The 25732-nt window shown below is 41.4% G+C and overlaps 12 protein-coding genes across 12 annotated transcripts; 4 read left to right on the plus strand and 8 right to left on the minus strand.

Moving 5' to 3' along the window:
- Positions 1 to 849: 849 nt before the first annotated feature.
- On the minus strand, positions 850 to 1733 carry SS1G_00846 (40S ribosomal protein S5; the record flags this gene model as incomplete). The annotated part of the gene is made up of 4 exons (XM_001598707.1): positions 850 to 1167; positions 1226 to 1409; positions 1537 to 1589; positions 1647 to 1733. 4 exons carry the CDS (start codon positions 1731 to 1733, stop codon positions 850 to 852), a joined length of 642 nt encoding a protein of 213 aa, XP_001598757.1.
- A 1771-nt stretch (positions 1734 to 3504) lies between these two features.
- On the plus strand, positions 3505 to 3648 carry SS1G_00847 (predicted protein; the record flags this gene model as incomplete). The annotated part of the gene is made up of 1 exon (XM_001598708.1): positions 3505 to 3648. The coding sequence occupies one exon, from the start codon at positions 3505 to 3507 to the stop codon at positions 3646 to 3648; it is 144 nt and encodes a 47-aa protein (XP_001598758.1).
- Positions 3649 to 4644: 996 nt separating this feature from the next.
- On the plus strand, positions 4645 to 5316 carry SS1G_00848 (hypothetical protein; the record flags this gene model as incomplete). The annotated part of the gene is made up of 1 exon (XM_001598709.1): positions 4645 to 5316. The coding sequence occupies one exon, from the start codon at positions 4645 to 4647 to the stop codon at positions 5314 to 5316; it is 672 nt and encodes a 223-aa protein (XP_001598759.1).
- Positions 5317 to 7295: 1979 nt separating this feature from the next.
- On the minus strand, positions 7296 to 7807 carry SS1G_00849 (hypothetical protein; the record flags this gene model as incomplete). The annotated part of the gene is made up of 2 exons (XM_001598710.1): positions 7296 to 7617; positions 7671 to 7807. The coding sequence occupies 2 exons, from the start codon at positions 7805 to 7807 to the stop codon at positions 7296 to 7298; spliced, it is 459 nt and encodes a 152-aa protein (XP_001598760.1).
- A 2698-nt stretch (positions 7808 to 10505) lies between these two features.
- SS1G_00850 (predicted protein) lies at positions 10506 to 10661 on the minus strand (the record flags this gene model as incomplete). The annotated part of the gene is made up of 1 exon (XM_001598711.1): positions 10506 to 10661. One exon carries the CDS (start codon positions 10659 to 10661, stop codon positions 10506 to 10508), a length of 156 nt encoding a protein of 51 aa, XP_001598761.1.
- A 2178-nt stretch (positions 10662 to 12839) lies between these two features.
- Positions 12840 to 13735, plus strand: SS1G_00851 (hypothetical protein; the record flags this gene model as incomplete). The annotated part of the gene is made up of 3 exons (XM_001598712.1): positions 12840 to 13112; positions 13275 to 13383; positions 13488 to 13735. 3 exons carry the CDS (start codon positions 12840 to 12842, stop codon positions 13733 to 13735), a joined length of 630 nt encoding a protein of 209 aa, XP_001598762.1.
- Positions 13736 to 15865: 2130 nt separating this feature from the next.
- SS1G_00852 (predicted protein) lies at positions 15866 to 16366 on the minus strand (the record flags this gene model as incomplete). The annotated part of the gene is made up of 3 exons (XM_001598713.1): positions 15866 to 15927; positions 16120 to 16203; positions 16330 to 16366. The coding sequence occupies 3 exons, from the start codon at positions 16364 to 16366 to the stop codon at positions 15866 to 15868; spliced, it is 183 nt and encodes a 60-aa protein (XP_001598763.1).
- A 556-nt stretch (positions 16367 to 16922) lies between these two features.
- SS1G_00853 (predicted protein) lies at positions 16923 to 17521 on the minus strand (the record flags this gene model as incomplete). The annotated part of the gene is made up of 4 exons (XM_001598714.1): positions 16923 to 16940; positions 17039 to 17094; positions 17237 to 17395; positions 17449 to 17521. The coding sequence occupies 4 exons, from the start codon at positions 17519 to 17521 to the stop codon at positions 16923 to 16925; spliced, it is 306 nt and encodes a 101-aa protein (XP_001598764.1).
- Positions 17522 to 18406: 885 nt separating this feature from the next.
- SS1G_00854 (hypothetical protein) lies at positions 18407 to 19800 on the minus strand (the record flags this gene model as incomplete). The annotated part of the gene is made up of 4 exons (XM_001598715.1): positions 18407 to 18825; positions 18891 to 18996; positions 19126 to 19420; positions 19505 to 19800. 4 exons carry the CDS (start codon positions 19798 to 19800, stop codon positions 18407 to 18409), a joined length of 1116 nt encoding a protein of 371 aa, XP_001598765.1.
- An 889-nt stretch (positions 19801 to 20689) lies between these two features.
- SS1G_00855 (hypothetical protein) lies at positions 20690 to 21905 on the minus strand (the record flags this gene model as incomplete). Its single annotated transcript, XM_001598716.1, has 3 exons — positions 20690 to 21069; positions 21132 to 21690; positions 21735 to 21905. The coding sequence occupies 3 exons, from the start codon at positions 21903 to 21905 to the stop codon at positions 20690 to 20692; spliced, it is 1110 nt and encodes a 369-aa protein (XP_001598766.1).
- A 1448-nt stretch (positions 21906 to 23353) lies between these two features.
- On the plus strand, positions 23354 to 24026 carry SS1G_00856 (hypothetical protein; the record flags this gene model as incomplete). The annotated part of the gene is made up of 2 exons (XM_001598717.1): positions 23354 to 23628; positions 23936 to 24026. The coding sequence occupies 2 exons, from the start codon at positions 23354 to 23356 to the stop codon at positions 24024 to 24026; spliced, it is 366 nt and encodes a 121-aa protein (XP_001598767.1).
- Positions 24027 to 24545: 519 nt separating this feature from the next.
- Positions 24546 to 24698, minus strand: SS1G_00857 (predicted protein; the record flags this gene model as incomplete). The annotated part of the gene is made up of 1 exon (XM_001598718.1): positions 24546 to 24698. The coding sequence occupies one exon, from the start codon at positions 24696 to 24698 to the stop codon at positions 24546 to 24548; it is 153 nt and encodes a 50-aa protein (XP_001598768.1).
- Positions 24699 to 25732: the final 1034 nt, after the last annotated feature.

Raw genomic sequence — 25732 nt, forward strand, 5'->3', positions numbered from 1 at the left:
TAACCATAACCATAACCATAACCATAACCATAACCATACCCTGTAACCATAACCATAACCATAACCATAACCATAACCATAACCATAACCATAACCATAACCATAACCATAACCATAACCATAACCATAACCATAACCATAACCATAACCATAACCATAACCATTACATTATCACACCACCGTACATCAACACTAATGAATGAACCATGCTAGGTTAGGTAGTTCTAATAGATAATTGGACTTAAAGGAAAGAAGGAAACGCATGAGAGAATCACTAATCCTCATTTGTGGTATGATTGTACTGATACAAGCACTTTAATTGGGCTGTCGATATACTTTATGTCACTTCCTAGCGATTAGGAAGGCCAGTACAGGTATTTGAATCAAGTTGATATCCATCTGTCTGATTCATTAGCCGGGAGAAAATGTGTTTCGGGTGCATTGCAGGAGACCTAGCATCCGCAGAGATGGACGTCTAAAATTAGAGCTGTCTGGCTGCAAATTCGTTAGCATTATCTAGTATTTAGAGTCATCATGTCACTGTAAAAATTGAGAGTGTGCGGGTTTGTTTATCGAATTTGCTTTTGTATCTGGAGGTATCAAAATTCTAGAGAATCACCAGATGGTATATGATCAGGCCTTATAACCATCTCAAGCCAATAGTCCCATAAAAATTTGTGCACTTGGACCGATGGCACAAAATCACTGAATGCATATATCCATTATTCCGATTGTGTCCTGACTTTTTGCATTCATAAAAGTCGTTTATATGACAGGAATGCAGCCAATCGCCCATCCATCCATAATGCAAATCGAAACACCCCACAGAAAATCCCCGAATATGACCATTTAACGATTGCTCTTGGCGACACGCTCCAACTCATCCTTCTTCTTGATGGCGTAGGAGTTACTGCTTCCCTTAGCAGCGTTGATCAATTCTTCAGCCAAGCACTCGGCAATGGACTTGACGTTTCTGAATGAAGCTTCACGGGCACCGATGGTAAGGAGAGCAATAGCTTGGTTGACACGGCGGAGAGGGGAGACATCGACGGCTTGACGACGGACGGTACCGGCGGATCCGATACGGGTGGAATCTTCGCGAGGACCGCAGTTGACGATAGCATCAACGGCAACTTGGATTGGGTTTTGGTCGGTCATGATGTGGATCTGTAATTTCAATTATTAGGTTTTATTCCAAATTTCAACTTTATTTGGTCGAACGTACGATCTCGAAGGCGTGGGCAACAATGCGGACAGCCATGAGCTTCTTTCCGTTGTTGCGACCGTTCATCATCAAGGAGTTGGTAAGACGCTCAATGATTGGGCAGTTGGCCTTTCTGAATCTCTTTTGCGCATAACGACCGGCGGAGTGGGAGATGTAGACTGGTGCTCTGATTTGAATGTAATCGCTGTTGAAAAGATATCGCATTAGCTTTCCCTCTTCTTGTAATTCCATCAATCCAAAATTGCTGTCGAGTGTTTTCCACCTCCATCTATCCTTGCCTCCTCAAGATATTTCGCATTGGGTAATCTTACGTCAAAGAGATGTCGCGGATCTCAACATCCTCGTAGCTCCATTTGTTGAAAAGCTGCAGATTGTCAGCTGAATCTTCCCCATGTATCGAAACATTTCAATTGAGTTGTACCTTGATGCTTCCAATCTCCTCAGTGACTTCCTTTGGGAGCACTTGGTAGCCGGAGACGGCCTCGACTTCGATTTCTCCTTCAGACATGATTGCGATGGCTGATTGTGGAGTTGGCGGTGGTGGTTGAATTTACAAGTTGTCGACGTCGGTGAAATTTCTCAAGTTTGATAGAGTTTCCACCTCGAATATTCTTGAGGCGCTAAAGGGTTTGTGGGAGATTCAACCCTCGCTTATTTGTGATTGCCTTACTGCCTGAACATCGGGATTTTTGAGGAACATGAAAATTTCCCCTGGGTGAAATAGAAAATCGTGATGAGGATATTAATGAGTTAAATTCAGTTATTCAATATTCTTGATTAAAATCATAATTATGGTTTTGTTGTAAAGTAAATTCAACTCCCTAGTACTACCTAACGATCACGACTTTGACATAGTGGCGTTGACTTGAGGATTGTGTGGCAACAGTCGGGTTCAATTGCAACGAAGACTTTCATAAAGTACCGACGGTTACATCCAGAGTCCGGAAGCCTCTGCATTTAAGGAATGATGACCTTGAATGAAGATAGGTTATGAAACTGCCAAGCCTGGTACCAGAAGATAAGCTGCCATATCACCCACTGCACTTTCAACCATCACCAAGCCCGAAGTTACCTATCTTGAGGCTGCGCGAAGTTCTCTGTATAATCCATAGGGGTTCTAACTTTGCCCACCTAAGAAAGAATGCGCCTGCTGAAATCATATATGATAGGAAAATCCCCTTGAGATCACCACCTGGATAGATATAAGGTGCTCGTCACCATTAAAACGATATGCCGGGGCCAGTTATGTTGAAATTTGCGACATTTCATAATGCCCACCCTGAAAACTTGCGCCAAAGCTCTGCATGTTGATCTTATGGGTATTTCGTAATCTCAGACCATCCCTTTCATTTATGTTCCGTGATCATCTTTCGCCGAGACCGTTCACAGTTTGCTTCATCTCGTAACAATAAACCCTGAAGCTCAATGTGTGTCTTGCAAAACTCGAAACTCGGGTTGATGTTCAGTTATGGCAGATTCTTAACTTGCGCCCGCGACAATTTGATCTAAGATCAACCTAGGCAATGCGCAAGACGAGCAGCTACCCAGCGATATCCGGCAAGCCATGTTTGTTACATAGTCGATTTCGAGCTGAGTTCTGCAACACTCAGCGATTGAGTTTATGGATCAGGACCCAAAAAGTTCTCATCGCATTTGACTGCGATCGCCTTGTTCCATCCACCAAGTATTTATCCCATAATTCCTAGTATGCGCCATGGGGATTCGAAGATCGATCAAGGCTTATACGGCCGTATACAGAATCTCAACATTTCTCAATCCAAAATTCGTCTCTGTGCGCAATGTATTCGACGTGGTTGTTACATTTCGAGTAGAAGAGCTGTGGATTCCGGAACAGGGAACGAAGGAAAGACAGCAGAGCATGACTTACCGTGGGCGCGCCATAAATCTTGAAGGTTTATTGGAGTATGTAGACAATTTCTATATATCGTTATTCCAAAGATATTGATTTTCCTGTGACTATCTTCGAAGTTGTAGCGTCATTGTCTAGTTGCTTGGAGGAAGCTGTTTGTTGTTGTTGGGTTGAAATCTTGGCGTTCGGTCGCACAATTCTCAGTTATTCCGATCCCTGAACGTCGATTGCGCTCGCTGTCCATGCATCAATATTTTGTTCAAAGCACTTCACATGATCAAATTCCAACCACTCACGCCGAGAATGGGAATTTTCGGTTTTCATATGCTTTGTAAACTTTTTTACTAAATACGAGTACCAGGAACATTAATTCTGTCATAATTTCTCTGTATCCAGATTTATATGCATAATGCATTGTCATCTAGATTTGAGGACTCTTTTGGCCCATCCCCAAGCCTCTGAGAAGAGTTCAAAGAAGGAAGAACTGATATTCTTAGATAAGAGAGCAATTTTTACCATAGTTTTCGGATTGAAGTATGGGAAGGCTATGTGAGGCTGGGTATGGTGTTAAGCTCATCTTACTCAAATGTTTACCACATGCACATTGGATCGCTAGTTGATTACCCAGATCTGTCGCTGATTTTTGCGCGGGGGATTTGTCAGAAGTCATTGATATCTACCTACCTACCAGTGTATCACCAGTGTGCGGAGACATTTGCTTTTTCCCGATGAAGCGCTGAATTTTTCAAGCTGATGTTACATACATAATTTCTTTCATCTCTATATCTCAGCAGGGTTATTCCACCTGAAGTTTGCGACACAGACATAATCCAGTTATCTCGCCATGCTGATGTCGATGTTTTCGCGATCGCGGCTGCGACTGTTTATTATTCTAGGCTTAGTCTTTGCTAATGTGGTACGAGGTCAATATGGAGCTGTAGAAATGGGAAATGAGGGAAATGCATTGAGTCCGAGGTATTATATGGGGTTGGAGGAGGGGAGGTTATTAGGAAGAGATAGCGGGGTCTGTGAAAGTGGTTCACATTCTTGTAACTATTCCCAATTTTTTAATATTTGTTTACACGTTTTTCTCGTTAGGCAGGCGAGTCTTCACAATTGATCTACTTCCCAAGGGAATCTTTGCTGATTTCAATCTCTACTCAAAGGTCTCGATATAAACGGAACAGGAATATGTTGTTCAAACTCGCAATATTGCATAATATCCCCCTCCAAAGGCGCGGCCTGCTGCGCTATAGGAAGCAATTGCGATTCTCCCTGCTCTTCCGATTCCTATCTCTGCAATAAAACCATCACCATTTCCTCCACCGCAACCGTAACATCAACATGTTGTCCCCGCGCCTGTCCCTCCGTCTCTCTCTACAAATGCGCCGACTCTCTCGGAGGAGGCTGCTGTAACTACAATGCTCAATGCATTTCTTCAGGAAGTTCCGCTGGTTGCGCAGTCACATTATCGAGTTCATCAACTACAGCACTCGTATCAGTTGTGCCCTCAGGCTGCACGACTAACCAAGTCGCATGCGCGAGCTCAATGGGTGGAGGATGTTGCGATGTAGGATTCGGATGTACAGTTCTTAGTGGAACGAATTATTGCGCCGCAACCACCGGTACATTATCTGCTATTCGTACAGGTAGTAATGGAATAATGGCCACGGGTACCTCAAATTCCACATCCACTTCTCATGGTCTATCCACAGGTGCCAAAGCCGGAATCGGCGTCGGAGTATCAATTCTCGCACTAGCAAGTATAGGAGCTTGTATATATTTCTTCACCATCCACCGCCGACGTTCCCTTCAACCAAGAACATCTTCAAACCCCAATGCCGATATACCTCCAGCCATGTCCCAATTCTCTGGCTCGCATTTATCTCATACCGCTGCCTCGAAAGCAGGTTCCAAGACATCAAAACCATCTCGAAATATGAGAAAAGATTCTGATTATTTTGGTGCAACAGCGCCAAGTGGACCTTTTACCGAGGGAACTATAGATGCGACGACGAGTCCTGGGTATGCGTATGGTCATGTAAATCATAGGGGTGTACCGGCGACACCGCAGAGTCCGAGTGATATTGCCGCACCGGTGGAGATTGGAGGGAGGGAAAGAGAGATGGAGAAAAGTGAGAGTATGGTTACGACGCCTGGGGAGGGGTGGGAGTATGTTAAAGACGGGAAGTTTAGGGAGGGAATTACTGAGTTGGAGTGAAGCGCCAAGTTATTCACCATTCTAGCTTGTTGCCTAACTTTTGGCGGCAGCATCTGGGTATAATACTCAACTGGAGAATAAGTGATGCCGATTTGCATAGGCAAGGAACATGTAAGGATACATCAAGTCATATAACAAATATGTATTTTCTTTTCCGAGATATTTATCAATGAAACAATTGAGTTTCGTAATGAAGATCAATCTTTCTCCTCATTCAAAATCTTTCAGCTTTTCTCATAAGACTTAATTGTCAGTACATTCCTTACTTCAAAATCACTACTCTATCTATTACATTTTCCGGGAGTATTAGATTAAGCGCAACCTTTATATATAATTTTCTCATCTCAATACAAAATTTCATAGTGAAAGCTTACTTGTTAAAATATTTAACTTTAGAATTCTGATATTGTTACATGTTATTTTGATATCTTGATATTAAAAATTATTTACATTAAGATTACTCTTACAAGACGGCAAATCTGGCGAGAAATACTTTCATTCTCATTCCTGTACTGAAATTAAGTCCAGTATTCGTGTGTTTATGAGAATGAGAATGAGATCATTGAACAGCAGGCAAGTCTATGGTATTTGATAAAACCAGGCAGGGTTTTCGAAACCCATTTTCCATTACCGTCTTGAGAATGCGTAGCCCAGAAAGAAATGGGAAGCGTTTTATCATATAGATAGCTATGCTAGTATATATCGGAGATAATTATATCGTTCTCGATTGCGTTGATTATATACTCAGATAGTTCGTCTCTTGCTCGGTCGGCGACGAAGAAGATATTACTAGCTTTGTTGGATGTACAGGGAGCGAGGAAGAGGAAAGCTTGTATATTCAGATGCATTTTGCAATTGAGGTGCTAGTTCACGGGATACTTTGGAACTTGTAATAATACAGATAGACGTGGCATGGTTATTCTTTATTTTTCTGATAGTAGTAGCTTATGCAATAACAATAATGATTACAGAGATAATTTAAAGTGGCTAAGAGTTTCATTTTGGAGATGGTAATATATGATTTCTTGGGGGAAAGAAAAGTTAAGAGTAATTTTAGTTGGAGGGATTATTTAATGGGAATATCATGCTCTTTTAGATCTCATGATGGAAATGCTCTTTTTCGAAGTATGTATTTAGATATAAGTTATAATTAGTATAGTTTACAAGACGGCAAGGCGCTAGCTGTAGTTTTTCACTGTAAAAATATTAGCGATGAGCTTCTCAACTTAACAAACGGAAATTGAAGCTATGTAACAGTTTTGCAGTTTAAAAAGGTGTTCAGTGTTCAGTCTTTCGGTGAAGATGAATTAATCAGATGGAGCATTGAATCTTCACAGAAAAATCGATTTAATTTCATATTAAGTATCATTTCTTATTAATGATCTAATGAGTTGAGCTGTTTATGTCATCTTGAAACGAGTTAGGCAGAGAAGTATATTCTCAAATATTTAAGTTTTATTATATGCAAAAAAAAGCCAAGATCAAGAATTGAATGACAAATGCTGATGTGAACAGATCAGATTAGATTAGATTTACTTTTGATTGATCTGATTAGATTTATTGATATATGATTAGATCATTCCATAATATAAGCTAACGCTAATCAGTAGCTAGATTCTTAATATGTTTTAGACTAATATATATTAAACAAACGAAACTATCAATGAGTGAGCCAATAACTACGAGCGAAGAACTTATTGTATTATAATTGCCAAGCATCAATCAAGATATTCGACGACTTTTTTTACTTTTGCAATGTTCTGCTTTTTGGAAATCACAAAAGGGCGGGGTAAAGTGCACAGTAATAGATATTGGGAAATTTGTATTATATTAAGCTTTATCACTCCTAGTCTACTCCTTCAATACTACTCCTCTAAAACACATCCAACACTCCAGAAAGAAACTTCGCTAGCATTCATCGCTCAACAACTTCACAACCGGAAAAGCGTCACCTTCCGATTTCCATCCATGCAATCCATTTACCAGTCGTAGGTCAAGTCGAAAGCAGTTGGTCCAGTGTAGCTGTCAACGCTACCGATAGAGTATTTGATCATTTCAAAGTCAGTGCCTGGGAGGAGGTGGGATGCGGTTTGGTTGCTAGCTGGAGTAACTGGTTGAGAAGCCCAGAGCTTAAGACCCTCGTTTTGACGGACAACCCAGAAAGTGCGGGAAGAATCCTTGCATTTGCCTTGCCATTTGCCGATGTTGGGGAGGGAGCCATTGGTGTAGGCGCTAACGAGGGCGGAACATTCAACACCGACGGTCTCCATGGTACCGGGTTGGATGAGAGTGAAGTGGTAGCTGAATATGTGTTAGTGGGATAAAGGACTAGAATTGAGAGGTAGGCATCTTACAGGCACTGGGTGCTGTGTTGGATACAGCCTGCGCTGAAGTCAGAGACCTTGAAGACGGCCTCGTCACGTTGTCCAATGGTGGCAGCCGAAGCAAGAGCAACGGTGATGGCAGAGATAAGAGCAGATGAGAATTGCATTTTGATGGTTGTTGATGGGTGATTTCTTTGAGAAATTGGTAAAGAGTTGGAAGTTGTTGAGTTGAGTTGTTTGAGTGTGAAGATGTGATTGTTTGTCTGAATGATGGACTATACACCAAGAATATCGTAGTCTTTTATATCTCGAAGCTTGCAAGATAATTCAACCCCTCTGTGCAGTTATGATCATGATTTGTGGAGCCAGCCATTGTGGGTCTCGTATTCGGAGGATCGTCGAAGGCTTGGCCTCGAGTAGGTGATTCAACGTCATTGTATTAATTAGTACATTGTATTAAGGTTGACGGCACTTGTACACCCGTATAACCTTTTCTATATTGCGGTGCCCGGCTTGAAGTTTATTTTCTGCACTCCTATAATGACTGGATTACTGATTGGGTGGCTTAATGAAGTTGACTAACACGACTCAAGAGGTCCAATTTGATTGGATTAGAAGTCCCAAAGCAGAATTAATTCTATGGAGTAATTATGGAACGATTTTGGAACGAGTGGAATCTTCTATGAGAAGCTAAGCATTAAGGTTATCATCATGCTCTTACACTCATAGAAGTTATGTAGTACCCAGTACATAATCACTCATTCTGAACTTCATTGTTACCTCTCTTTCCCAGAGAAGTGACTCTGATAGCAAGCTGTAATACCTATTATTTCATGCCTTATAGAGTGAAAAGTTTGAAAATCTATGTATATCTATTGTCTATGTACATCTAACAGACCCTGCGAAATGTAGCAATGCCTGATATTTCGTAGCAGTGCTCTATTTCATGCGAGAGAACCTTAAAATAGCCTCAAATAAATGGGCTTTAACTGGCTTTAAAGTTAAGCATCCCTGCCTAAAGCACCCCAGTTTTGCAGAGAATACGATAAGTTTAATAGTGATAGACAACGTGGCCGTCGTATACGAGCCCCTTTGAGTCGGAAAAGCTCAATGATGTACCGAGTACTCCGTAGATAGTAAATATGTACTGACTTCATTTGTAGGACCAAGCTCATTACCTAAAGAAATGTACCACCAGCCACACCGCATAGCCCCTTTTTCGCCTCACTCACTCCACCTTTTAGATCCACTTCCCGTATTGTGAATCTATGATGAAGGACCAAGTATCTAAATGAACAATGCATTTTTCCCGCTCACTTGGCAGTGGAAGACCTCGGAATTGCCTTATTCGAGCAAGAAAACCAAGATTACGGATTGGGTTAGCTGGTGTTACCGGCACCTCCGTGCTGCCCACTTGTAACTGACATCTGATCTCCATGATCTTCAAGCCCGAGGTACAGAGTAGCGGGTTCTTGTGTATCCTATCACTTGAACTGTGTCTATATTGGTCAATACGAGCGGTTTGCCCATATACTACTATTCAGAGTCTCACTTTAACACACCGTTCAACAACTGTTAAAACATCGTTACACACACCGTTGAATTGATGTCCGATCTGTCGGCGAGAGGGTAGGGCAAGGGGTTGAATATGATCATTAATGGTAATAGCATTCCAAAATAAACCACCTATTAATGTCTTCGTATTAATAGGTAGAAAACCACATTTCCCGTACAAAACTTGGTTTCTTTTTCATTCAGCCTAAAAATACCTATTCCCTGATGAATGTACGTTAACGGTAACATTGATTTTTAACTTCAGATTGAATCGCACATAAGCCTTCGCTTGTTCTCTTATTATCATTTTATGCGAATTCGAGTTAGATCTACTATGGGGCCAGAAATCTCCTTGGAAAAATCATTCGCTAACTGTCCTCACAGTATTCCACAAATATCATAGAGTTTGGCTGGGAGTATCTTTTTAACCATATACATGCTCAGATGTCAGCAATCATGAGAACCAAAGAATTTTCGAGTTCTATTCCCCTGTAGCAGTTGCAATTGTCAACTGCATTTTGATTGCTAGTTTTAATTCCTTCGTCCTGCATTATTCTTGCTATTGAAGTAAATCCTCCTCTTTCGCTCCAACTTATTTTTGGAAGAACTATCACATGTTCTTTAACATAGATTCCAATCAATCAATCTGATTCAACAGCATAGGAAAGCGGATTTACGGGTTCGATATCATGATTATCATTCGGAGCCCGATTTTGTTTCAACTCCTATTTCCTATTTTTGATTCATCTTCCAGCCCGACATGAGTCTTTTCCTTGGAGACCAGGACAATACAAAAGCCATTTCCAGTTGCACATTGTAAGTTTTATATTTATGGTTGAGAAACGAAAATATATAGTTCAGTCACTATGAGTATTTCGTCCCCGCTTCGCGGGGGGGGGAGTCGTCTTCATGTCTGCGGAGTACAGTAGCATTCGGTTATTGAGCCTATTTCTAAAACATCCGAGGAAAGCAACATCACCCCATAACCGCATTCTCATGCACCAGCATGTACGGAATGAAAACTCAACCTGGTAGCTCTTTTCCATTGCAATTGGGTCACTCAATACATATTCGCTGTCTGATAATCAAGATATCCACTGGACTGGCCCTTTTCACAAGATTCGGTAAAATCATTGTTTCCATACTTCCCATTTCCATCGACATCTCAGTTTTCTTAACAGGATAATTGCAATCCAAGGCCCACAGGCTCTGGTTTGTATCCAGAGGAAGTATCTCGATGGGATGGTGGAGTGTGAGATACATGAGGATATTCGGATATACAGAAATCATTATGACTGTGCGCAGTTTCATTTATGGAGATTGGACGTTGATCAGCAGGGCGAGCATGCTCACAAATCCCAACAACTTCTCGTGAGGACTCATGCCTCTTTCTAGATGATGCTGATGTCTTCCCACATACGCCTTCATATATCTAGAAATTTTGTTGGTGAGAACACTGGGAGGCATCATGGAACTTTCCAAAGCAGGTCAATTTGGATTGTTCTCGGGGAATATAGTGTTTTGAGCTAAGGTAGAAATTGTTAATCCGTTTTCAATTTTTCCATTATTGTGTTGAGGTGAGGTTGAGCTTTCTATTTCTTAGAAATGGGATTGAAAGAAAGCGGGGCAAGGAATAGAAGAAAATCAGAGGACTTCCTCTTCGCAATCCAGTTGAGAGCTCTCATTACTCCATTATAGTTTTCAGTAGTGTAATTCCAAGGGATTGTTTTCTAGAATATTATTACGATCAGCCAGTCTCTCGTATTGAGCAAGCACCGTAAAATCAGCACTGAAATGATCAGCAGGAAGTTCATATATCCCTGTATCTTACTTCCATAGCTTGGAAACAATTGCAAGGGAAGATATACTTTGTTTCAAACTTCATTACTGGGTATACATGGTTATCAATTTTATTTCAACCAAAAATTAATGATCTCTAGGTTGTAGTTCAGCAAAGGTTTATATTCAGGTCTGTGCTTCATCTGGGAAGTAGCTAGCTGTTTGTACTCTTCTCAAGTTATCTTACTTATCATATGTTTTGCTCCTTATTGCAAAGGCTTCTCATTTCCTATCAATAATGTGTGCTTGATCAATTGTGATTGCCGTGATTTTGGTGGAATTTCGTACTGAGATCACCTAGGGATGCGAATTAATCGTCATCACCTGAAGATGTACCATCATATCATATCACATCACCCTAATTGTTTTATATCATCGATCATTTCAAGAAGATATATGTATTCTGAAATCAAAATCATTTAAAATATTTTGATTTATAGGAATTGTATGATATGGTAGTATCATCTGAGGTATAACATACCTCAACAATAATATAACTGCGGGGTTCTGATATCTGCAAATCATATGGTTCATATAACCATGCAAACCTTCCGGCTTGTCTATCATGTATTGTTATTCATGTCACTTAAGATTTCCATATCATGTTTGAAGCCCTACATCATGTATGTCTAGCAAGGGACTACGATTCTCAAACATCTTTTTTGATATCATGGAAATAGAAACTATTCTAATTAAGAATAATCATCTTGAAGAATATTGTAATTTATCATAAAACGTTTTTTTTGGATACATGTTATGATACCACTTCATATCCCTCCCAAAGAACGTCAAAGCCACCACTGGAAGCGAAAAAATTCCTTATGATTCTCTCACCTCTTATCCCTATACTGTTCCCAGCGTCATCAATCTCCGGCCTCGCCTCCATTGACTTCCAATGAAACCACTGTTCTGCCACCTCTCAACCAAAATGCGTTATCCAATGATTCGAGACCAATTAGCATAGCTTCATAGCACTCATTGAATCTATCTCCACCTTTGCTGCAGAGTATTCAACGTCATTTCTTCACAACGGGGATATCGATATGAGGGACCAGCGGAGCACATTAAAGCTCCTAAAATGCGCCATCGAAGCGGCGTCAACAACGCCCCTATCTTCTTGGCATCAGCTCCATTTCCTTGGGAGAATCCGTCAATCAACCAATTCCTCCTTGGGATTATTTGGAAATGCGCAGTATTCTGGTCTGTTAGCTGGTCTGATGAAGGAGCTCGAGGTGAAGAGGGGTAAATAACCTTAAACGAGATTTGCCCGACTTTATCACCCCGCCAGTAGGAAAACGTTTCCTTCCACTTCATCAATCTTTGGGTTCGACTCGAGGATATAGATGTTTCTTTTGTCACTCTTACATATTGATCTGTAGATACTATCTTTTCTTATATAATACATCTAGTGTGAAGATAATCATTACGGCCACGCCAACATGCTATAATTTTTTTTTTGAAAAGTCCCCATCACATGATAAAGTGGGTCAAATAAGGGTTTTTCATGCAGTTTGTTCTTATTAGTACAGATCAATGAGGAATATAGTGGATTGAGATTTGAAGATATTAAAATGAGTATAAAGTTAGGTCTCTCAAATGATATATTCTTCATATTTAAAAGAAAGAGGATTGTTGAGTCAATCATAGTTGGAGGTTGAGGTAGAAATATGATTCTGTTCTACGACCATGAAGGAGAATTATTTTTCCGGTACCGAGGCCAAACTCAAAGCTCGCATCAGGATATTTTAATTTCTATCCTACCACACATACACCTTCCACACCAACCTAAAGCACATTGAGTCAAGAATGTCAGGCAGTAAGTCCCTCGAAGAACTTTCCTATCCTTCATACTGGGACAATAGGTATGCAGGAAAATTTGATCCGGAAACAGAGGTAGTTATACGTGACGAGAATGAAGGTGAAGGAGATGTGGCAGCCAAGAAAGAAATCGAGAGCTTTGAATGGTTCAAGGATTTCCAGTCGTTGAAACCATTCTTTGAAAAACATCTACCGAGTCCAGGGGAGAATGGGGAAGAAGGAAAAGGGCCCAGGGTGTTGCATCTGGGGTGTGGAAATAGTGTATGTATCCAATAGTCCATTGTTGCAGGTACAAATGTGAGAGATGACGAGAAATGTGCAATATTTTGACAGAAATTAAAATACTAGACATTGACACACGACCTCCATATAGCTGGATACAGCAATCAAATATCAGTTGATTTTTCTGAAGTAGTTATTCAGAGAATGAGTAAGAAGTACTCGAACTTGAATACCACGTGGACTGTGATGGATGTGAGGAATATGAAGCTGGAAGATGGAGAAATCGATGTTGCCATCGATAAGGGAACTCGTAGGTTATTTATTACCTTTGTTTTACTTCGGCTTTCAATGGGTTGAACGTGAAGAGATGGCAAGGTTTTGGGATTTATGCTAACTTGAAATCCCGTATTGTAGTTGATGCAATGATTCATGGATCGATGTGGGATCCTCCTCAAGAGGTTCGAGAAAATGTTGGTCGCTATGTCGATGAAGTTGCTAGGGTGCTCAAGCCAGGAGGTCAATGGCTGTACATTACATACCGACAACCACATTTCATGAAGCCATTCCTCTTGAGAGAAGGTATTTGGGAGACGGAAATGGAGATACTTGGTGGAGAGAGTGGTGCTTTTGAGTATTTTGGGTGGAGGATGAAGAAGCTCTAAAACGATGTCTTGTGTATCATCATCTAGATAAGTAAATTTTTATAGTATGTCTCATCCTTGGTGCAGAAGTCGGATACTAAAAAGTTTGAAGTAGTGTAGCTGCTGGACAATAAGATGACTGCTGGCCAATTTCCCAGTCTGTATTAGATAGCTGGATCTATACATGAGATGAATTAGTCTGCAAAATCACACAACAGGAAAATTTATGTAACAAAGATAATCTTTTTTTAAACAGCATCTCCAAGTGCTTGTTTCGATATCATATGGAAAGAATTCACTTGTCTGCGACGTCGTACTTGCAAGAATTCAATACCGGGAGGTAAGTCCCTATTACTGAGATCAACATCATTGTTTGCGCCGACGTGGTAGCATGAATAAGATGCGTATTTCATTTTTACATTCTATTTCATCTTCCGTAATCCCGTTTGTTGAATCCCTTTATATTGGACCGATTTTGTTCGTAATGGATCAGTCAAAACAAAACTAGTTGACTAGCAATAGGAGAAGAAAGGACGGAAATCATGTATCCGATGAAATCATGAATAAGGGACTAATGAAACGAAGTAAAATGGAAGCATTCAAAAAAAAAATGTTAGTGGATCTACGCTTCAGGATAACTACCTTGAACATGATATTCAGTCACAACATTGCAGAAATAAGTTCTAAAGGAGATGACTGGCCCTTCTGACGAGAACAAGATCCCGGAACAAGAAGCTCTTCCATATACATCATTCTCCACATGAGAGAAGAGATTGCTCATCTTAATCGCCACATTCACTTGTTTCTTTTCTCCCTTACTGCTCAAATATATTTCCCGGCTACTAACACTATCGCTATTGATCTGTATGTTACAAGTAGCCCGACATACATGGTAAAGCTCGCTATCTTTTCTTCAACATTCTCACATGGAATTCTAGATCATACAAGCTATAGCTCCTGCCCTCATTGGTGGTTTCTCTGGTTCAGCAGGTCGTCAACCCGCAAATTTTATCTGCTTCACAAGATACATCATCCCCATATAGCTCTCGCTTCACAAAACAACTACGTCACTCTCCTCATCCTACATATGGTACAATCGGCAGAGGGGTCTGGTACTGTCGCCTTAGCAAATGCTGTTGTGGCAGATATTGCAACATCTGTTGAAAGGAGTATTTACATTGGCTATCATCCGACAGCCAGTTGGTCCAATCCTTGGCGGAATCATCTCACAGTACACCAGCTGAAAGTGGATTTTCGGATTCCTAACCATCCTCCCCACCCTTTTCTCTTTCCTCTTCTACTCTTCATGCCCGAAACTTGTAGGAAGATAGTAGGCGACGGATCGATGCCACTTCCTAAGATGGAGTCGTTGCTTGACAAATTTCCGCGATGGACACAAACTTTTCAACCGCGGTATTATTCTGGTCTACGAAACGAGGTGAGCTAGCTGCAGCACGGAAACTACGTTTCCCAAATTCGTTACCCACTTTACGAATAGTATCTGGAAAAGAAGCAGCACTTCTACTCTTTTATGCCGGAATCTTCTACGCAGGCTTCTATGCTATCATCTCTGTGAATGCACTCTCAATTCCACGATATATACGGCTACGAAAGTTTGGAAGTCGAGCTTATGTATCTTCCAATCAGTAGCGGTTGTCTAGTTGCTGCACACACACAAGGAAATGCTATTGGTTGATCATATTTCCGTGAGGCTCCGTAGTTTGAAAATCACGGTTGTGGAATCTCAACAGCAAGATCTTTCTCATTTTTTATCAAAAAAGGCACGATCGCAAGTAGGATTTCCAATGATCTTGTTGGCGAGCTTGGTATTATTGCTTATGGATCGCTCCTGCATTTCAGAGTTGATATTGTGGGGCCCCGTGTCATTTTGCTGGTTCTTGGGTATACGTGAATGGCAAGTATGCAGGCCGTCATTATATTGATTGTGGATGTTTTGCTGTGATGAAATGGGGACTGGGATGGAGGAGGGAAAGAGCTGAGAAAGAATGGGTTAAGGGAGGAAAAAGGAAGACGATGGGAACAAGGTTGAAAATCAGAATGGCAGTGTAAGGATTGAAGCCAGATATTGTTTCCATGGAGTTTGAATGACTTTAATACCTTGATGGAGCCCAAGCTGGAAAATACCTAGATTTAAATACTTTTTTCTTCTTTCTTTCCATTCTCTTTTCTCGGCGATGAAGGCCGCGTTAGTACTAATGATATTCAGATATTATCTATACAAAGATTATTTATCCCATTTCCGTTTCATATCACTGACCACAAGACATCACCAAAATTCTCACCGATTCCCCCATACAATTTTTCAACGTCGGCATAAAAAGCTGACCTACTGACTATGGCTTGCGAACATGCCGTACCATCAGTATACAACCCCCAAAACATACTGCCCCGCTCACATAGTGGTGTAGGGTGAGTTTTGTATGGTATTTGAAGACACTCTGATGGCTTCTTGATGCAGATTTGCCAGTCTTTAATGGATGGAAGCTTTGTGTGTGTGATTCGGATTAATCAAAGATGGTGTTGATTAGACGGAGCATGTATAAACAACCATACCCTACTCAGGGTATTTGACCCCTATAGGGTATTTACCCTACCGAGTCGAATGATTGCTCTGTAAAGTCTCAAATCCATGTTTACCCTCAAATATACATTATATGACCATCTGAAGATAAATTTACTCTAAATCATAATAAAGAATCAAAATGATTAGATAATTATACAATTGTATAATTTTAATCATCTAATTCAGATTAATTGATTTAGATTATTTGATTTCAAATCATTTAGTTTGAATTATATATTTATATACCTCTATATAAAATCTAGATCTCATATAAATTTCATATACAACATGGAATAAATATTTACCCTAACGTATAAAGATAAAACAAGGTGATCGCCCTTGTATTTTCATTCGGGATCACCCAGTGTATACCCTACCCTTTGCCCAACCCTGAGACGAAGTCAAATTCTAATATCAAATAGCCTGAAACTTAGAAGTAATAATACATACTCAATTCAGCACAAATATGATGACTTTCAGAAATGATTAGATCAATCGGAAACACTCCCAGCACCGCATTACACTTCGAAGGGTATTGAGAATGACTCCATGGGGCACAGTAGATCATATTAATAGTAGTAAGATGCGTCATCACGTGTATACGTGCAACCTTTATTCAATGATCTAGAACTGAGCGTAAGGCTATCCCATATAAATAAAATGCTAGTTTCCCGGATACTAGAAGTTCTAGAACATATTAGAGCAAAACCTTATATGATCAGATCGATTCTTCTACGTACCCACTTGTATCGGCGATAGGCATAGGCTTTTGTGGTGATTTGCTTTGGGGCAAGACCTACGTTTCTAACATAAGCATCATTCTATGCGATATGGCTACGAAAGTTTGAATCCTCAGACACAATAGTTTCTCGAGCACCTGCTAAATGTAGTTTACGGAGTGATCGATAGCAGATCGGGGGCGTGGCAATCACACATACTCCGGTATTGCGGTGAAGTACTTGATAGGCTCGACGAAATGAGCACAGCGCAATGAAAACCGGTATCTGCTCGTGAAGCAACGTTACACAAAGTCAGGTGACGAGTGCGTAAGTCGGTCCGGCGCATGGGTGTTGGCGGTCCAGTATATCGGCTTGGTACTGAAGAAAAAATAGGTGACACAGAGATCTTCGTACACTATTAGATAACAAACCTTCCTTGTTCTGCAGGCTGGTCATCGATATAACACAGTCCGGGTATTTGGAACCAATGCAATATCGACCCATATGTCTCCACTATCGTGCATATTGGATCCATTTGGACCTAGTAGATAATGTAGACTTGTCTGGACCCTCATGATCGCTCAAGATGCAGCGCAGATAGTGACAGTGCTTTCTTCGGCGCCAGCAGATTCTAAGTGGATAAGATGATTAGTGCTATCGATGACATGATGCTAAATGAATTCAAGAGGTTATAGATTGACACTGCTAAAGTAGTCAGACATCTTTGTTTATTGGTACTCGGTTTCCTTCGGATCGGTTCGGCGGAGATGGGATTAACCCAAGGACTTGGGCCGCAAGCTAATTTGAAAAAAACTTGGAACACCAAGTCTACTTAACCTATGTCAGTTTCACACACATATTGCCCCTTTCAACAGCAGATTGGTCAGTCTCATGTCTGTGGTATTTCAGATAACATTTAACATTTTGTAAGGGTCGCGGAAGCGGGAAAGCGAATATAATGAGGAGGAAGATCAAAAGGAAGTAGAAGAACTTTCTTTTTAGCCCTTCATCACATGGTCCGTGCTCTCGACTAAACTTTATGCGTAATTTTAAGCTTCAGGGAGGGTCTGGGAATAAGGTGTAGGTTATTATAACCGTCCTCGCAGGGTCTAGTTTACACGGGCGGGACGATCCGGTTGGTGGCAGAAACAAGGCGGTATAGCATTTTATTACTCTAATAAGATTAGTTTGAAGTTACGTAGAAATCATCAAGATTGAATGTCTGATGAGCGTGTGTGGTAGCTTTTTGGATTCATAATGTGTGCTATTGATAGTCAAAATAGTTGTTAGAGAACCAGCAATATCTATGCAAAATAATAATTACACAGAAGAGCTGAAACATCATTGTGGTGCCCAGATGCAATTGTCCAGTGGGGATGTATCCTTTCCTCAAGCATTACCAACTGCAGTCATTGCAGGAAGCGCATCTTTTCCCCCGACTCTAAGCGGCCTGCCGCCTCTACTCCTCGCATTATCCTTACCAGCTCTGATAGCAAGTGCTTTATGAATCTCCCACTCTCTGGCATTCATTTCATTTTCAGTTTCTTCCCCCTCAATAATCTTTGGTACGAGCGAGGAAGGATAGGTCGGGGGAGCAAGTCGCTTCATCGGAGCATTGCCAGAGGGGCGGACAAGATAAGCCAAACTGTAACGGGTCGTAGCACCTTGATCACCGGGAGCGTAAGTGATCCTGTGCATGTTGGAACGAAGAATCCCGGCCGACCATTCTACCATGGCATCGCCAAGATTGACAATGCAGGTGTTGGGCTGGGGCTTTATGTAGTTCCAGGAAGATTCAATAGATGGATCTAAAATAGAAGTAATTAGCTCTTTCAGTCTTCCTGAAATGTCGGTATTGACTAGAATTACGCACCTGCATCTGGTGTGAGAAGTTGTAGGCCCCCAGTAATGTTGAAAAGCAGGGTAAGAGAACCAATGTCTGTATGACCAAGGAGGGCAGTGCGGCGATCGTTAATAGGCTAATTAATGTTTAGCTTGTAATCAACAGATTAAAAATCAGAAGGCCATGGGTGAGCGACAGGACACAAATTCAAGGTGATAATGAATTTTGTTCGCAATGATCGGGAATTAATGGAGGTTCAACTCACCTGTGGCTCACATCTCAGCATCCTCAAAGCCGTTCCACTTGGGTCTGTCATCGGTTGAAGCTTTGTCAATGCTCCTTTCCCCAATCGTAGCTGCTTTTCCAAGTGTCCACAGATGATATCCACTATCCTATTAGCCTGTTCCATGTAGCTCTTTATCTGTGGGCGAGCGTTTTCGATGCAGGGCGGGTTGGATCGTGGCGCGGAGACACCTGTCATATCGTCTCTACCAACATTGTAGAACTCAACTCGATCCGGGAGCCCTGACTCGATCTTCATGTTACCTAGCTGCTTGTATCTGTAATCGTCACAAGGTATCAGTTCGAGTAAATTTGACGGAGAGGGAGAGAAAGAATATGGTTATTAAGAAGAATGTTAGTACCCGAACAAGGAAGTAGGTGGATTGTAAGCATATTTCATAAGCTCATCTTGAGGAAGTGCATTCACTTCCTCGTTCAAATCGAACATAATCTCTGCATTTTTCAAAAATTCGTCCCCAGCTGGGCAACCGGAAAAATCAAGCACGAAAAACCCCATAGCACGACTGGCTTCAAAAACGGAGCTGGATTCATCTTTGTCTTCGGATAAGAGCTTTGACAAAGAGATAACGGGAAGCTTAGCCACAGGAACGTCTGGGGGAAAAGTGGGGTATTTGGAAAAGTAAGTCGGAGTGGGCATTTTGAGAAACTTTTTGATGTTATTTCTGGGTGGTGGGACTAGTTTGAATGGAAATCGTGGAGAGCATACTGAGGTGCTATCCTTAGTCTTTTATACATAATCGGTGCCAGCACTCCTCGGTAGCTGGGCCTAGATTATACAATTTAATTAACTACTGAGTCTTACTCATGCAACATCAACAATTCCGAGTAAGTTAGGACTATCGCCATGCCACTAATAGCCACATCTTTGGTGGTTTGCTCAAAGTCTTTTGATTGAAATAAAGTGTCTCGACGGGATGATCCGGCTCAAAAAATCTTGAAATCAGTTTTGATTTAGCACTTCAAAGTTGCGATGATCAAGATTAAAGCGACGATGAGTGGTTATTGCCTTACCTCAGTATGTATAGGGTAAGTCGTACTACCAAGGCCCTACCAAAGGCTAGATCGCTAGCTTCACTTGTCTTATCTCGCCCCTGACGAGAGATCGAACTAGATGCACAAGCAGGGATCTATTTGAAAGTTCCAATTTGTAAATGTGGAGATATAGAGGGGTAGTAATGCGGGTAGTTACATAAACGGATTTAGCGGCAACCATTACAATCCAATAGGTCTCACTAACCTTGAGAATACCAGCCCGTGTTCAGCTTCAACGTATAGTGGCTGCAGGAACCTTTCCTGTTATGGTCAATTCCTGGCACTCATGGAAACACGGATCAAAATTGAAAAGTCAAGGTCACAGAAAAAGAAAATTTATATATCTCCTATACACATTCTTGACCAGTGTTCCCCCCTGCCCATAACACTAGTACTCAAATTCGGTCAGAACAAGGTATATCTGGGAGGCATTAATGCGCCTCTCAAGCAGTCCTTCCAACACCCAGTCAGAAATGCCAAAGCCTAACCTTACACTAGACCATGCTCTGGCTCTCTACTTTCCAGGTGGTCGAAACTGGTATCTGCAAACCCGGGTTTTCCTCAGCGCCTGTGCCTGTCGATTTTAGGGGCAAGTCAGCATCGCTGGCTTGGACCTCTTTCTGGGAAATTGTGGTATCTTTGGCTGTAACACTGAACGGATATCTTAACTCGATATCAGTTACTTTCGCAGCTTTTCTGAATTTCCCACCATAACTCCCAACTGTTCGCGGTTTCGCACCATACATCTTTTCATATGTTTTTGCCTTTTTGGCTTTGTCGCCGGTGAAGAGAGGCATAACTGTAGGAATGCAAGCTGCTATCACACCAATCGAGAACTCGAGGTCGGCCACCAAGACAATGGGAACCATGGTATCTAAGGATTGGAATTAGCAATAAACTCAAATTGCCTTTTTTTAAGGGGGAATGGCGACTCACAACTTAAATCTGATGCCACTAGATCAGGAATGAAAGCATTTCTCAACGCGTTGGCAACGGTAGCAATTAAACCCAGGCTCATCAGTCCACATATGGCAACCTTCTTTTTTCTCGTCATACGTACATTCCACAAAATTGCGATTGGACTTCCTGTTAAGACAATATCTGTAATTATTGCAAAGCCACTTTGAACATAGCTTGCCTGTAAAGGAATTTCAGCGGAGATGCATCGACTTGACAAAGCAGGTGTCCAAAGTCCCGCGAGAGGAATGCATTGCAGAAGTACAATAAAGCAGAGGACTAGAGTCGATAGACCGAGAGGAGTAAGAATGAGCCAGACTGCAAGTCTCAGTCTCTTTGTGTTTTTGAGGCGAAGGATGAAAAGTGCGATCGAAAGTTTAGTGAAAAAAGCGCCCACAACGTTGATTACTTGGTAAAAGGTATTCCACTTCAAGATCGCGAGTACTGAGGCTTCTGGCTCAGGAAGAGAGTCGAGATGACGTCCGACTCCAAGACTAAGCATGTTATAGATGCAAACATCACCAGCAATGAGGAGACTCTGTTGTTATGTCAGTATAGTGTCCCAAACTAAGGCAGATATACGAGCTTTACCAGTGTGAAGACAATGAAATAATCATCTCGTCCAAAACTCTTAGCTATCACAATTCTAACATAACACCTCAAAAGCACTGCTATGATTCCGAGCGCAAGGAAGAGTGACGTAACAGCACCTAGCGCATAACCTTCGTGGTTAGAAGAATATTGAGATGGCATCGTTTCTTGGTATGAACTCTACACAAGTGTATGCAAGTAAATTAGGGCAGAGATGTTAAAGAAAAAAAGAAAGCAAAAACAGAACACCAAGATGTGTCTACTCGAGCTACTAATGTATGCAACTCCAAAGCTAAATAAACCAGAGCTATTCCTCTTATAGTGTACCACTATGCGGCATGTGCATAGACTTCCAATGTTTAAAGATTTAGGCAAGGCCTCACTTGGCCTAATTTCGCCATTAGTACTCATGCGGCCAGAGAGTATTAAAAGTTGAAGATGCACTCCGCTCTAATCGCAATCGTATCCTAGCAGCTCTCGACACATAGTAAAAAGTTAAATCGGATGAACTAGGGCCCTTGCTCCGGGAGTTGCAGTCTGACGCTATCCTTACTTGGGTAATTATACAGGAAATTTTCCTCCGGACGTGTTTCTTCCTCAGGTTAACTTGAATATAGAAGTCTCAAACTGCGTAGTCGTTAGTATAGTATGGTATGAAGTCATGCCATGAAATAGCTTTATGCTCTTCTATATAAGACCACTCGTTGGACCTACTCACCAAAAGATATCAAGCATCTAAATTGTCCTTTCAAAAGCGCATCAAGTTGCTACCAGTACCTCCTTGCTCATAATCTTGTTGTATTCGTTCTCCATAACCATGACCACTCGAGTTCATCAAGTAGTATCCTGTTCAGTGCTGGTACCTATAACTGAACAGAATAGGCCGAATCCACTGGCATCATACCATGCCCATCTCAAGGCATGTTGATCCGTACTTGTCTGCAAACAAAGATCTTGAACGCTAACGTGACGAATAGTTCAACTGGAGTCGGAGCCTGCCTTTTACTACTCTCCTCTTAGGCGTCGGCTCATTTCTCAAAACATTGTACCTTTTCCCGAGCAACGACGTCCAGACCATGATTATACCGGTAACCATCATCGGCCTCTTAGGCGCCCTTACAGACTCTTACTCCACCATTCCATCTCATACGTTACTAGATACCAACGTACTTATAACGCACCTGCTTTCCATTCCTCGAACCTTTTTATGGGTTTACCTCAACGTTCTTCTTTTTGCGATTTCCAATCAGCGCTCTCCGAAATCTGTCTTGGAAGACAGCATTAACAAGTCCTGGAGGCCTATCCCTTCTGGTCGTATTACTTCCAGTGCCGCCCGCCGACTTCTTTTCATCTTGATCCCTATCGATTTGTTCGTATCTCACTATTTTCTGGGGGCATGTCAAGAGACTGTGTTATGTTTGCTGCTTACTTGGATGTATAATGATCTCGGCGGATCTGATGAGCATTTCATTGTACGAAATGCCATCAATTCGCTTGCATACTTCGTTTATGGATCTGGTGCGCTGCGGGTAGCTGCTGGGACTTCCACATCCATCTCCACAGACGCAAGTATATGGCTTGGTATAATTTCAGCGATAGTCTTTAGCACTATGCAGGTGCAAGACTTGAAAGATCAAGTTGGTGACAGAGCCACTAATCGAGATACTCTTCCTCTTTCGATTGGTGACTCTTCGTGTCGATATACCATCGTCTTTGGTGTTCTGACCTGGTCATTGGCTGCCCCTCGTTACTGGTCCATTGACCTCTTTACCAGTGGTTCTGCCCTTCCAGTTATTCTAGGACTGTTTGTTACCTATCAGGTTCTTCTACATCGGACCCCTGAGGCGGACACACAAACATATAAAGCTTGGAGTGCATGGTTGATGTCCGTTTGCTTCCTACCATTACTTAGATATCTCCCGTCCTTCCACTTCTCCGTTCAAGGCAACCTGGTCCTTCAAACATGGCCAAATATTCATGCAAGCATCATACTGTCCAGTATTATTGCTTACGCCATTCTTCGCATACTCTGTCCCCGTCACTCCATCCAAAATATACGCCTATTTGTCTCTACAACGGGGTTCCCGTCCCACTTTTTTACAAAAAGTACCGCTTCAACCCACCTTTCCAGTTGTACCAATGAGGGATGAGAACTCAACGCACATCTTACATTCGGGATCCCTACTCCATAGCCTACTACTACTTGGAATCGCTACCTTTCGCCATTTGCTTTCAAGTATCGTTTACTATTCCTCCCTCTTCCAGGAGATGGTCAAGGCATGATTCATCGACCCTTTGGCTATACACTTTCGGCTTTAAAATCGATCCCTGGAGAGACTAATTAAGATGGTTTTAATATGGTTTGAAGATGTTGTGAAGGAAGATGCTTCGTCGTGCACTTATGTTTGCAAATATTATATTAATTTGATAATGAATAATAATAACAATTAATTTCCTAAGCTGTAGTATATGAGCTGGGACGTATAAGAATCCCTGTGAGACGCTGCCATACTCTATACGTGTGTATTTTACCTGTGAATCGTGAGATCATCAACGCAAATGCGGTATAAACCTCCAGAAATGCAAACAGAAGAAAGTTATTTTTAGAGCGGATCACGTGTGTACGTGCATTTATCATATTCCACCCCACTCCTTCATCCTCAACATCGCACTTCACCTACCTCCCAGACGTAGAAACTTTACAGATTACCTTGCCTCTTATGTATCCGCCTTCTACCTACACTCACTTGATCCTATCAAGAAAACACATTCATTGTTGGACAGTAAATCCATATGGGCCTTTCAAGTTGACAAGGTACTACCAGATGAATGCACCCCCAATTCAGAAGCTGCTGAGCCACGAATAATATCCGGAGCACACCAGAAACAGTTGAGAAATTTAATGATTTGACCACTTTCCCAAGCACATATGACACAACCGAAGAAGACAGCCATTGTGCCCGATAGGAAAGATGCTATGATCAAAAAAGCACCAAAATAGTCAATCTCTCGAAGTCGAGTTTTGAGGTGATTGTGAGGAGTTAATCTTAGTAGAAGTTAATATACTAGCATTACGTTCCTGGTCCTCTTGCGCAAATATTTATACAAAGTAATCATCTTCATTTTGTACCGCTATCTGTGAAAGCACTGCCAATGGTCAAACACAAACTAAAGGATGCCTTTATAAGTATTCGTCATGATTCGTCTCACAGCATTTTGTCATGCATAGATAATCAAGATAATTACAACACATATAGGGATCATGCGTCTCCAGGATCGATACCAAATGTGGTCAGTCGAATAACCCTAGCATATTCTATGTTTAACTCTAACTTCGAAAACCAGCTTCTAGATTTTCCAACTGTTAGCGATTGGCATACTGGAAGCGTGGGTGACATCACACTATCAGAAACTAGTGATCTTCTCCCCGTATGCTGGAAAGTTTATTGTGACTTGGAACAAAATTCAACCAAATGGAGGTATATTCCAAGGATGTAACGATTCTGATGCAATCTTAGATTTTAGGCCGGATTATTAAGGGAAGATTTGACAAGTATAATAAGGACTTGAGGAAGAGGTACGAGGGATTTAATCTGGGTGTGAGGGCGAGAGTGAGGATTTTCAACAGTAAAATCGATGAAGTGATAGGGACAAAGGCGTGGATATATGTGTGAAGTGTTACAGATTTCCATTCTGAGGGGTGGATATCAGGGAAGCTCGGAACGAGAATTAATATAATTCCTGCATAGATATGAATACTGTTGCCCAAAAGTGACGCCACCCTTGAGGAGTGGTTAATTGGGTTCATATAATCATTCTTCAGGTCAACAAATACCGTTAATTTCCTACTTCTTTAAAGTTCTAAATCTAGGTACCTAGCTATAGCTCCAACCAACAAGTAAAAAACAAACCATAAAACCATTCTCGTTCGGTAGTGAATTTCTAAAACTAGAACAGCTTTTATTGCATATCTGAAATAAATTGAGTGC

Source organism: Sclerotinia sclerotiorum, genomic scaffold (genome assembly GCF_000146945.2).
Source record: "Sclerotinia sclerotiorum 1980 UF-70 scaffold_1 genomic scaffold, whole genome shotgun sequence".
In the NCBI taxonomy this organism is placed as follows: Eukaryota; Fungi; Ascomycota; class Leotiomycetes; order Helotiales; family Sclerotiniaceae; genus Sclerotinia; species Sclerotinia sclerotiorum.